The sequence below is a fragment of the Lacerta agilis genome, chromosome 8 (assembly GCF_009819535.1).
Source record: "Lacerta agilis isolate rLacAgi1 chromosome 8, rLacAgi1.pri, whole genome shotgun sequence".
Classification (NCBI taxonomy): Eukaryota; Metazoa; Chordata; class Lepidosauria; order Squamata; family Lacertidae; genus Lacerta; species Lacerta agilis.
In genome coordinates this window covers 5888823-5901084 of record NC_046319.1, presented here as the reverse complement: position 1 = coordinate 5901084, position 12262 = coordinate 5888823, and the positions used below count along the sequence as shown (strand labels likewise).

General features: G+C 44.2%; 1 protein-coding gene across 2 annotated transcripts in view; it reads left to right on the top strand.

Annotated features, from left to right (window-relative positions):
* The window catches only part of XPO7 (exportin 7), a 54560-nt gene that overhangs the window by 9677 nt on the left and 32621 nt on the right, over positions 1 to 12262 (top strand). Inside the window, exons 2-6 of one of the 2 annotated variants that reach the window (XM_033159194.1) lie at positions 4069 to 4215; positions 5716 to 5809; positions 9947 to 10113; positions 10491 to 10556; positions 11269 to 11373. In XM_033159194.1, coding sequence (XP_033015085.1) covers positions 4069 to 4215; positions 5716 to 5809; positions 9947 to 10113; positions 10491 to 10556; positions 11269 to 11373 — 579 coding nt within the window. Of the gene's footprint in view, positions 1 to 4068; positions 4216 to 5715; positions 5810 to 9946; positions 10114 to 10490; positions 10557 to 11268; positions 11374 to 12262 lie in introns of those variants that run through there. The other variant, XM_033159195.1, reaches the window with a different exon arrangement.

Here is a 12262-nt window from a genome sequence, read left to right as displayed (position 1 = left end):
GGCAGTGGGACGCCCCATTAGCTAAAGTGGTACCTCAGGTTAAGAACAGTTTCAGGTTAAGAACAGACCTCCAGAATGAATTAAGTTCGTAACCAGAGGTACCACTGTAATAAAAAATAGAGTTCCATATCCGCTTCCCTCATTCTTCAAATAATGAATGCAAGAAGATGGAGAGGGTTTTTGCAACTAAGAGATTTATTCAACTTAGGAAATACAGGAAGACTCCAAGAAGCTGGGCTGCGTTAGCACAACCTGCGCTTTACCTACACTGCTGTCTAGTCTTCCAAGCTTGAAGTTGCACCTTCCAGACAGGAAGGTGAAAGAGCAGAGCTGTTATTTGTTGCTACTCACTCTGTTGTCTGCTGGCTTCCTAGACCAGGATGAGGTTGCATCGCTCTCTGTCCTTTTTGCCTCCAGCTCAGTCCACGCTGGCGGTTTCAGGTACCAGTTATTCCATCCCCTTATAAGAGCATACGAAGAGTCCTGCCAAATAACTCCCATCTAGTCCAGCCTCCTGTTCTCACAGTGTCCAACCACATGCCCCAATGGGAAATTTGCAAGCAGGACCTGGCCACAAGAGCACCCTCTTGCTGTTGCGGTTTCCAGCAGCTGGTGTGCAGAAGTATAGTTGCCCCCAACTGTTGTTCTGGATCACAGGCCCCAAGGAGTGGTTTGATGCAGGGACACCAAAGAAGGATGTCAAAAACACCAGGATGGCCAGTTCTAGTTCTTTGTAAACTTACAACACAATGTGCAAAGCCTCACAGTGAGAGTTCGTCATGACTTGTTTGCACCCAAGCAAACATGTATACATCTTTTATTCACAAAGCAGCTTACATCAATTTACCCAGAACCTCCAATCACACCTGGTCCGTGAGGCCATAGGTGGCTGCTATCCAGTGCTTCTCCCCTTCTGGGCCTAGAGCCCAGCATCCCAAGTCCTACAGATAAGTACAGCATCAAAGTAAGCCAATTAGCATATATCAAAGCAAATGAATATAAACATATATGAGCTCATTCTTGCAACAACTACCAATTAGTTTGGGGTTATCTTGACTACCAAGATGGCGCTTGCAGGCCTTCTGGAACATTTCGCCTTTGGTTCAGCATAGCTGCGGAGGCAAAACGTAGCCACTATGACCAGCTCTCTTCTCCAATATGAGTCTCTGCCCATTCCTTGTTCCTACACCCCAATTTGATCCTTCTCATGCTCTCCATCTCTTCTTCTGGCCTTTAGAAAAGAGGAGAGCCTGCTAGATCTGCCCAATGGCTCATCTTGTCCAGGATCCTGTTCTCACAGTGGCTGGCCAGACACCCGTGGGAAGCCACAAGCAGGATTCTCACACAAGAGCACTCTCCCCTCCTGTGGTTGCCGGCAGCTGGTATTCAGAAGCGTTGCTGCCTCCAACTGTTGAACATCTGGAGGCAGCAATGCTTCTGAATACCAGTGGCATGCCATCTGAAGCCATTTACTAACTTATTAATTGGCTAGTAGCAGTATCTGCATAGTCCCTCTCCCACTGTTTTCCTTCCATGTCTTGCTCTGCCTCTAGACCTGGCTTCTAGCTGACTATCTCAGCTCACATCTGGTGGAATACCAGAGTTCACTTTGCTGCCTGTGTGGAGATTCCACATACAAACGCACATGCAGTCTTGAAGGCTTCTCCAGCCTTCCTTCCCAGTATGAAGCATTGACCTTTTTCTGTGCTGCTAATTCCTCAAAATCCTCCTGAGCACGGCCACTTGTCTCAAGATGTGACAGACCTGCTGAGTCTGCCACGTTTTGGGATGTCAGTGCAAAATAAATAGTGGGCAAGGCACAGGGGAGTCTTCTAGCCCTGCTTGTTGCTGCCTTGGAACAAAAACTGGTTGACATCTGCATAAAACCCCAGACAATACAAGGCACTTGGTGTTTCATCCCCTGGCTTTCAGAACCAGCATTTCAGAAATAAATGTATGCTGTGCAGCTTCGAGAATTGAGCGCTTTTTGAAAAAATGTCTAGACTTTTAAAGTGTCAGGCTCCTGGGAATTAACTTTGAGGATTGCTGTTACAAATGAAATGTAAGCACATAATGAGGATGGATGTTAGAGAGTGAAATAGACCCAAATGCTGGTGCATATATAGAAACAACATACGCCCTTTTTCTCTAGCAGACAACCCTGTATAATGTACCAATCATTCTTGGCACTCTTGATGTTTAATGTACAGAACCAGCGTTTGTTGGAAATTCTCATATGTTGATATATCAACTGATGTTATAATTCCTCCGTCATAGTAAATCTTGGTAGTTTTGAAGTACTTTTTCATTCCAGGCTGGTGATCTTCAGATATCTTAGATCAGTGGTGTCCAAACGTTTTTAGGATTGAAGTTGTTGAGGTTTTTTAGGATTTTACCCCAGGAAATAAACTGTCGCAGGGGCCAGATTAAACCGGCGGCGGGCTGGATTAGGCCCCCGAAGCGGACTTTGGACATGCCTGTGTTAGATGATTTATTTCCTCATGGGCAGGAAGTTTATAAATAGTTTTGTGCAACATAATGTGAATAAGATTTTGGGAAGTATACATAACAGGTTTTCACTAAGGAAACTGTGTCCCACAGCACACATGGAGAAGAGAACCACGTTGATTCCATTGCCAAAAAATTCCTTAAAGGTAGAGAACTTTTCTCTTTTATACACTCTGTTGTTTTCTCCCATCTATTCTTTTAAACCTGTTTGGGGGACAGATCTTAGAAGAGTAGTGGATAATAGTGCAGCGAAACCATGCCTCGTTCCCCCATTTAAATCTGCCTCTGCAAATATCCAAGAAAAATCTTTTAAAAATAGACCATCAGTGGTTCTTTACATATAACTGGAGTCAGTTCACCTGTGTGTTGGAGAAGATGTAACGAAAGAAGACCCTGTTCTTACAGATGTGTGCACAACTTTTGGGTAGAGGTCATGAAAGACATTTCTGAAATAATAGGTGTACTGCCTTTAGACCTCAAACTGTGTCTTCTATCAATTTCTGAGAAATCAAATATGGACTTAATACATAAAGCACTTTTTTTTTTGTTCATAACTGCTTGTTTGACCATATTGCAGGGCTGGAAGGACTCCCGTTTTTCTTTAATCATTTGATTCAACAAAGTAATGTTTATTCTCATTTCTGAGTAATGAAGTTATAAATTGAGGGTATCTTGGAGTTCAACTAAGCCTATGGATTTTGCCTCCGTTTGGTGGCCATTTGTTACTTATATGATAGGCCAATCATGGCGCGGTGGCAAGTCCTGATGAAATGTTGCTTTGCTTGGTATTCATAAGATTTGTCTTGTACTCTCTGTATGAGGTTGGCTTTTGGTGCAACATCTAAATCAATGTGTGCTTAAGAATGTGCCTTAATTTATGAGGTAATGGCTGTGAACCCTGGATCTGTGGGGAGGTTGGTACTTTCCTCCCTTTTATTTAAGTTCATATTTTCTACTGGATTGTTGCTTCACTGTCATGATAAAGTCTTGAAAAATTAAATGGTAAATGGCTATCTAAAAATGGTCAAATGCAGTGATTTAGTAGAATGAGAACTGTGAAGCCTCAGTAGTTAGAAACGATTCTCCCATTTTTTAAATAACTTGCACAAATTAAATACAGTATTTGGCTTATTCAGGTTCAGATTGTGTGCCCAGGCCTACAAGCATGGTTGGCAGCACTACCAAAAGGAGCCCACTGAACTGGAGGCCTTGGAAGTCCTGATTCCAGGACGGAGCTGGTATTTAATGTGGTGGTGGTATTTAGAAGAGCCTCTGGACTATGGGTGCTTGGAAACAGTGTTCCTTCCAGGTTTCCCTTTGAATTGCTATTACTTCCAAAGGGCCAGAATAGGAGAATGAAAATCTGGGTTTTTGCTTCGTATAAGGTGGCAGCACAGTTCTTTTAGGAGTGTAGTTTTCACACCCAAGCAAAATGTCAGGGTTTCAAGATTTGTGTTCAGCTTCCCCATGGATGCATTTTTTCCTAGCAGTTGCCCTTAAAGGAAGTCTACCAAAAATATAAAATAAAATAATCAAGCTCTCCTCTTTGGTTTGTTGCAGAGTCTAGCCCAGCTAGAGAACCTGTGCAAGCAACTGTATGAGACAACCGACACCACAACACGGCTCCAGGCAGAGAAAGCCTTGGTTGAGTTTACCAACAGTCCGGACTGCTTGAACAAGTGCCAGCTTCTCCTTGAAAGAGGGAGTGTACGTAGGCAGAGAAACCCACCACCCTGCTTTCAAACCACCTAAAGTGTTCTCTGGGTATTTGCCTGTGCTCATGGCTTGGGTACAGAAAAGCACTGCAGAGGTCCTGCTGGTGTAGTCTCTCCTCTGCTCTGCTTACAGCCATGAACTTGAGAACTGATCACTATTGGGTCTCCTTCTGCTTTCTTTTGGAGTAATTTACACAGAACATCTTGGCCCTTTCTCAATGCTTTCTATTTAAAAATACTTCTAAAGCACTATAAAGGAAGTTGAGTGGAACTATTTCAGAATTAATGTGGTCCACTCTTGGATCTGCATGAATAATAGTTCATAAGATTCATTGCAAACCAGCATGAGAATTCAGACACCTCCGGCAGACTTCCACAGTTCCTAGCCTTGAACACCTCCTGTGATAAATCCTTGTGCTCTTCTTACACACTCTTTCCTCCAGTATACACTACAGTCTTTCCTGTGAATGCATTTGAGGATCAGGCCCTCCTGTCTGTCATGGACTGGCTGTGAATGCAGAGGAATGGTGGAAGCCACCAGCTGGGGTACACAGAAGGAAAGAGGGGGCTCAGAGACACAGGATTGGTGGTGGGACGAGATTGAATGGTCAGAGGGAGAAGAAGTAGCAGACTAGGAAGAGGAGGTGTCGGAAGCTGAAGAGGTAATGGTTTAGTGAACAGGAAGAAGCTGTGGCAGAGAGCAGTCCAGAATCGGGCAGAAGCGGAGGCTGGAGAGGAGGGAGACTAAGACACACAGATGAGGCAGAGGGAGTCTTCCGCCCTGGTCTCCTAGAACCAATAGAGCAGGGGTGGCCAACTCCCAAGAGACTACGATCTACTCACAGAGTTAAAAACTGGCAATGATCTACCCCCTTTGGGGGGGGGGGTTCAGGTCAAAGTTCCTGAGCTTTTTTTTTAGGAAGGAAAGCCCTGTTTTGGGGGGTTCAGATCAAGGTCAAAATTGTTGAGCCTTTTTTTAGGGAGGAGGAAAGCAGGGCTAAAATCATGAGCTTTTTTAGGGGGGCCAAAGTTATTGAGCTTTTTTGGGGGGAGCCAGAGATGTCCAGTGATATACCGGTAGATCACAATCTGCCTATTGGACGTGCCTGCCATAGAGGTATGAAGAGGGTGGAGCAAAGATGGATAAGGCAAAAAAGTCTCAAGTTGCTTGGGAAGGACCGGGGGTGGGGGAGAAAGATTTAGAGAGCTGTGGGAAGGTGGGGACCTGCAGTCCTCACTTCTGCCTCATTGGAGCAAAACCTAATGGGAAGAGTTGCTGTGTTCATTAGGCCTGAGCTGCTTTCATTTCTTTGAATATAGAGTTTACTTCACTGACATATTGTAAGTTATTGCTGAGCGGCTCCCAGTTCATGCCTTAACACTGCCTCACCAGTGTGAACATACTTACATCCTTCACCTTTGACAATCACTTGGAAAGCTTTGTACCTTTTTCCTACAATTTAACCATTTGCTTTCTGTTTGCCTTTTACAGTCGTCTTACTCCCAGTTATTGGCTGCTACATGCCTTACGAAACTGGTGTCACGCACAAACAACCCTTTGCCCTTGGAACAGCGAATAGATATACGTAAGTAGAAGAAGAGAGCCAGCATACGCAAGATCGAAATCAATTACATGAGGAGTTTACAAGATGCCCACGATATTAAAAGAGGACGCCAAAATCTTCAGTTGGGCAAACCAAAATATCACAAAAGTGCAGGAGGCTTTTGAGTTCTCCCGAGCTTTTCATCAAACAGTGTTACACAGGGGAGAAAAGTGAGGAGAAAAAAGGTACAAGCACAAGGCTGATGTTGTAACATTGAGATCAGCTTGTAGGCCCAGGTCCAAGATAGTGTTGACTAGCTGAATAAGTCTCTCCCTGGTGTTGCAGATACTAGGTTGCACACCTAGGATTCTGGGATAAAGAAACTGGCTGCTCCTCATCTCTGAGAAACTGACGTTGGGCGTGTAATCCAAACCAGTGATGATAAACTGTGGCCCTCCAAATGTTCTTGTACTACAGTTCCCATCGACTCCTTTGATCCCAAATGGTCAGGGATGGTGGGGTTTGTTGTAGTATAGCAGCATCTGGAAAGCCGCAGGTTCCCCCTCCCAAATCTTAAATGAAGCACGCAGGTTCCCGAGCAGAACATCTAATCTTCAATTTATCAGAGAGAGGGGTCAGCCAATGTTACGTCATCCCCAAATCTGAAGTGTGTAACCTGCTAAGTGTAGCACTTGGGGGGGGCTTATTCAGCCTTAATTTCCATCTTGGGGCTGAGAAAGCAAGCTGACATTGGTGTCTCAACATAAGCCTGATTTTTGCATCTTATTTTTCTTGTCCCCCCTTATCTCGTGATCTGTGTAGCATCTTACCTGATGAAGAGTTCTGGAGAATTGTTCATGGAGTTCAGTCGATTATGCTTGGCACAGTCCTAATAACAGTATTGCCAAACTGGATTTTGGAGTTTCTCTTACAGACCAATGCAGCTACCTTTCACTTTTTGAACTTTTGAGGGTGCTCCGTACCTTTCTTGAATGCTAGCCTTCAGTAATTGTAAAAACTATTCAGTCATTTAGTGGCAGAGTGCTTAATCACCATGCTGCTAGTATGTGACTTTTTTGGCAATGTTTTTTTTTAAAATTTAATTTTATAATGTATATTAAACAGAGAGAACAATTATAACAACAGATAAAAATTAAAAGATGAAAAACAAAGTTATAAAATAGGCACATAGAATGTGTACAGTAGCACATGGGTTAAATAACAAAGTAAGTAAAGACTATCAGCCTTCTCAGTATTATCAAGTATAGTTCCACATATGTTAGGCTTGTGACAGGCGTTGTCTTGAAAATGACAATTCCCCTGTATATGTCACAAAAGAATGCCAAATTATATAATAAGTGTCTGGAGGTTCTAGTCCTTATCGAAATCTCAAATTATGCATAATTTTCTCCTATTATAGCTATATTCCAGAGTGAGTGTTCACTGAAAAAAATTGGGCTGTTTTCCATTGAGTTGCAATCACCATTTGTGCTGCCAAGATAATATACAAGGCCAATTCTTTTAAATCTTCCATTCTTCAGGACACATTTTGTCAAAACTACAACTGCACATGGCATGTTTTTCCAGGGGAGTTATGGGCTGGCTTTGTCTTATTACATAATTATTTAAAACATATTTACCTTTCCTATCCTTAAGGAGCCCAGTGCAACCTACTAATGTAAACTGAAGCAATCGCTTCTCAAACTTTTTAAAATGGTTAACTATTTGTTGTTGTTGTTCAGTCGTTCAGTCGTGTCCGACTCTTCGTGACCCCATGGACCAGAGTACGCCAGGCACGCCTATCCACTGCCTCCCGCAGTTTGGCCAAACTCATGTTAGGTTAACTATTATTAAGTCCAATAAGCACTGTGGGTTAAACCACTGAGCCTAGGGCTTGCTGATCAGAAGGTTGGCGGTTCGAATCCCCACAACGGGGTGAGCTCCCATTGCTCGGTCCCAGCTCCTGCCCACCTAGCAGTTCGAAAGCACGTCAAAGTGCAAGTAGATAAATAGGTAAGTTTCTGTGCGCTGCTCTGGTTCACCAGAAGCGGCTTTGTCATGCTGGCCACATGACCCAGAAGCTGTATGCTGGCTCCCTCAGCCACTAAAGCGAGATGAGCGCCGCAACCCCAGAGTCAGACACAACTGGACCTAAGCCACCCATAAAGTGTTAAAGCAGCCTAGAAACACATCAGCCATTCAAAAATAAATTAACTGAAACAATTATGTACAGTACAATTGCATCTTACGTGGAGGCTCAATTCCTAGGGTTCCACAGATACTCAAAAATGGTATATACCCAAACCTTTGGAACCCTTACCCTCACAAGCACAAAGTGACCCAAATGGACCTGGCATAAAATAACTTTTAAACTCTCTTCCTTGCTTAGAGGGCAAGGCCTACTCCAGCAGGCTAAAGATGCTTGCACAAAATCTCATAGGAACTCTGGTGTCCCCACAAGATCTCGCAGGAGCATCCCAGAAGCAATGTGCCAAGTGGGCCTTACCCCACAAGCAAGGGGGAGAGCTTAAAATCTGTGCTTGGAAACCCCAAATGGACCCAGCACAAGGCAGCCTTCAACTACGTGAGGTTAGAATCACACAAGTTAAATGTGCACAAGTACAGTCATATCTTGGTTTTCGAACAGCTTAGTTCTCGAACGTTTTGGCTTCCGAACGCCACAAACCAGAAGTGACTTCCAGTTTGCGAACTATTTTTGGAAGCTGAACGTCCGACGGGACTTCCGATTGGCTGCAGGAGCTTCCTGAAGCCAATCAGAAGCTGTGCTTTGGTTTCTAAACGTTTTGGAAGCCGAGCGGACTTCTGGAACGGATTCCGTTCGACTTCCAAGGTACAACTGTGCTTCAAAAAGGAACCAACCCTTTATAGCCCAAAAGCTTTCCTGAAAAGGAAGATTATGTTCATCCCATGGAAGGCCACTAGAGGGGGCAAGATGCGTGTCCCTTGTGTAGGAATTTGCAGAGCCACTCGCAGAGAAGCAACCAAGGAGAAGCCCCACTCTCCTTGGTCCCAACTAAACATATCTCTGGGGCAGTTGATACTCACAGCAGGGCCTCTGACACTCGTCAGCAGGTGGGCAGGTCCACACAGGAAAAGGTGATTCTGGTCCCAAATCATAAAAGGCTTTCAAAGTCGTAGCCAACGCTTTGAATTAGGCCCAGAAGCAACTTGGGAATCCAGCTTGGCTGTGTCAGTAAGGGGGTGGCACACTTTGTCTAGGCAGCCCCTCTTCAGCATCCTGGCCACAGCATTGTCGAGCAATTGTAGCCTCTGAGCACTTTTCAAAGGCAACCGTATGTAGGGAACTCTTTGTAGTAATCTAAACATAAATGGGTGGTATTCAACTAAGTTTTACTCAAGTGTTTTACTCAACTAAGTTTTACTCAATCCACTGAAATTAATGAACATGATTAAGGGAGGTCCATGAATGTCGGTGGGTCGGAGGTTAGTTGACTACTAACCAATGTATTTATGTGTCACCCTGAGAAACTTGCTCTGAGGTTACTGTAGGTAGATAGAGTAACTTCTGGCTAATGACAGAGAAGTGGACGTTTGACCTCAGAAGGGTTCTGATCTTTCCAGAGTCACATGTTTTCTCCCCCCCATACCATATGGTGTGGGGTCCTCAACATATAGCAAGTAGCATGTGCCTGCCTGTGTAGAAATTACAATAAATGTTCCACTTCTGAGTTTGATACCGTGGTACCTCTAGTTACGTACTTAATTTGTTCTGGAGGTCCGTTCTTAACCTGAAACTGTTCTTAACCTGAAGCACCACTTTAGCTAATGGGACCTCCCGCTTCCGCTGTGCCGCCAGAGCACGATTTCTGTTCTCATCCTGAAGCAAAGTTCTTAACCTGAAGTGTTATTTCTGGGTTAGCGGAGTCTGTAACCTGAAGCGTATGTAACCCGAGGTACCACTGTGTTATGTAATTGCCAGGGACACCCTACAGGCACAACTATAGAAGCATTGAATTGCGGAGTGGGGATGGACATCAAGGGCCATCTAGTCCAAGCCCCTGTGGTGGCTTTTCTGTGTTGCTGCTGCAGGGGAGGGAAGTTGTTTCAAAAGGTCAGCTTCAGGAGATGCTTTATTTATCATTTTTCAGCTCCTATCTTTGCTATTCTTCTTCATCTGGATGTTTCCGTGTCTTCCAGGGAACTACGTGCTCAACTACCTTGCCACCAGACCCAAGCTGGCAACTTTTGTTACGCAGGCACTAATTCAGCTCTACGCCAGGATCACAAAGCTGGGCTGGTTTGACTGTCAGAAAGATGAATATGTTTTCAGAAACGTCATCACTGATGTCACAAGGTTTTTACAGGTTGGCCGTTTCCTCCACCCCACCCGCCCCACTTGGCGCATGTAGTGCTTTCACCAAGAGGCTTCTTCTCGGGATGCCATCAGACAGTTGCCACCAACCTAATGCTGTCTAGCTGTTTTGGACTGTTAACTCCCAGCCAGCAAGGCCATTTGGCGCTGGGGCTGATGGGAAACCCTTCAAGGTGGTTTGCAACAATAAATTAAAATAATGAATAATAGAGAGTACCCAAAATATTAAAACCAAAAGCCATCAATGCACAGTACAGAATCACTTCTGCCCAAGGGATCTTAATTGTCTCTGTGTGTGCAGTAACATTTGTCCTCTTGCTGCTTGACCTCCCTTGTCATTCAATCTGACACTGCCTGTTCCTTCTCCAGGACAGTGTAGAACACTGCATCATAGGAGTGACAATCCTGTCTCAGCTAACAAATGAAATTAATCAAGTAAGTGCCTCAGCCTTCGCCGGTAAACTCAGTGTCAACTCTTCTCCTTTGGATTGCTGCTGTATGTTGTGCACCGATTTCATGTCCTTTGGTGGTAAGAAATTGAGCACTCCCTCCAGAGATCAGTCTCTGCCATCCCAGGCTTCGCTTACACCTCTTCCCTATCCAGAGGGCACTGCTTTCTATGAAAAGCATTATCTGACGGTGACCCAGAGTTCTTTCTCAGCCAAAAGTACTCATTTCTTCAGTAAGAATGGCAAAGCCACTCTTTGCAGAATTGCAAATAATCACGCTCTTCCTCCAGCTTCTCCTTTCCAGGCATTTAGGTGGCTCAGCCTGCACCTCATGCAAAGGAGACAGTCAACCTCAGTCAGGAAACTTGGGCATTGCCTGAATGCTGCCAGGCTGTCACAGTTTTGTTCTGCAGAACTGTAAATCATTGAACAGACTTCTAAATTGTTAGCTGGGATTCCTGCATTGCAGGCTGTTAGACTAGATTGCCTTCAAACCCCCCTAGAGTTCTATGAAATTAGTGCTCTAGGTGGTTAGCATGCTTTATTTACTGGCAGAGGGCAGTATATGGGGTGTTCTGCTGTTTCGTGTTTTTCCTTTATTGGGATGCTTACGTTGACTCTGCACTCTTTAACCTGAGTTCTAATGATCTCTTTCTCTCTCTCCCTTTCTCTCTTTCCCTGCTCCCCACCCCACCCAGGCAGACACTACACACCCACTGACCAAGCACAGGAAAATAGCCTCTTCATTCCGAGATTCATCTTTGTTTGATATTTTCACTCTCTCGTGCAATTTACTAAAACAGGTGATGTGAAAATAACTTTTTTTGGGGGGGGGTATGGAACTTTGGACAGGGTTTTCTTCTAGCTGTGGGTTTAGGACCCTGAAATGGCTTCTGTGAAGAATGTTCTGTCAAGCAAACACCTGTGTGGCTTTAAATGAGCTGAGCTGTATTGACGAGAAATTTAGCTGCCCTGAAAAGGGAACTAAATAAAAGGTGAAACTAATATATGAGATAGACTCATGACATGCAAAGCGAGATATGTCAAGCCTTTATTTGTTACAATTGTGATGATTTTGGCGTACAGCTGATGAGAACCCCAAATTAACAATTTCAACTCTGGGGTTTTCATGAGCTGTGCACCATAATCATCACAATTACAACAAGCAAAGGCTTGACATATCTTGCTTTGCATGTCATGAGTCTGTCTCATATATTAAACTCCAGTAGCTAATGAAGACAATTACTTACATAAATGGACTTTTCCATGATATTCTAATTTTTTGAGTTTCACCTGTATATGTCCTGCCCGAGGGTAGAAGATTCAAGAGGTGCTGGCTGGGGTGTGAATAATAATAATAATAATTATTATTATTATTATTATTATTCGTCACTGAGGATTTTTCTCGCTCTCCTAAGGCAACAACCCCTTGCGATGTCATCTAGCGGGCTCAGGGGACAGCCCATGATATCATGTGCTGTGTTCACCACCCTCTGCAAAGACTTTCTTTCCGTGGCTGTCAAGCCAACGTACCACACTGTGATACAATATGAGAGGAGCAGTGTTGGGTTCAAATCCCCACTCGGCCATGAAGCTCACTGGGTGACTTTTGGCCAGTCACTCACTCTCAGCCTCACCTACCTCACTGGTTTGTTGTGGGGGTTAAATGAGGAAGGGGAGAATCATGAACAC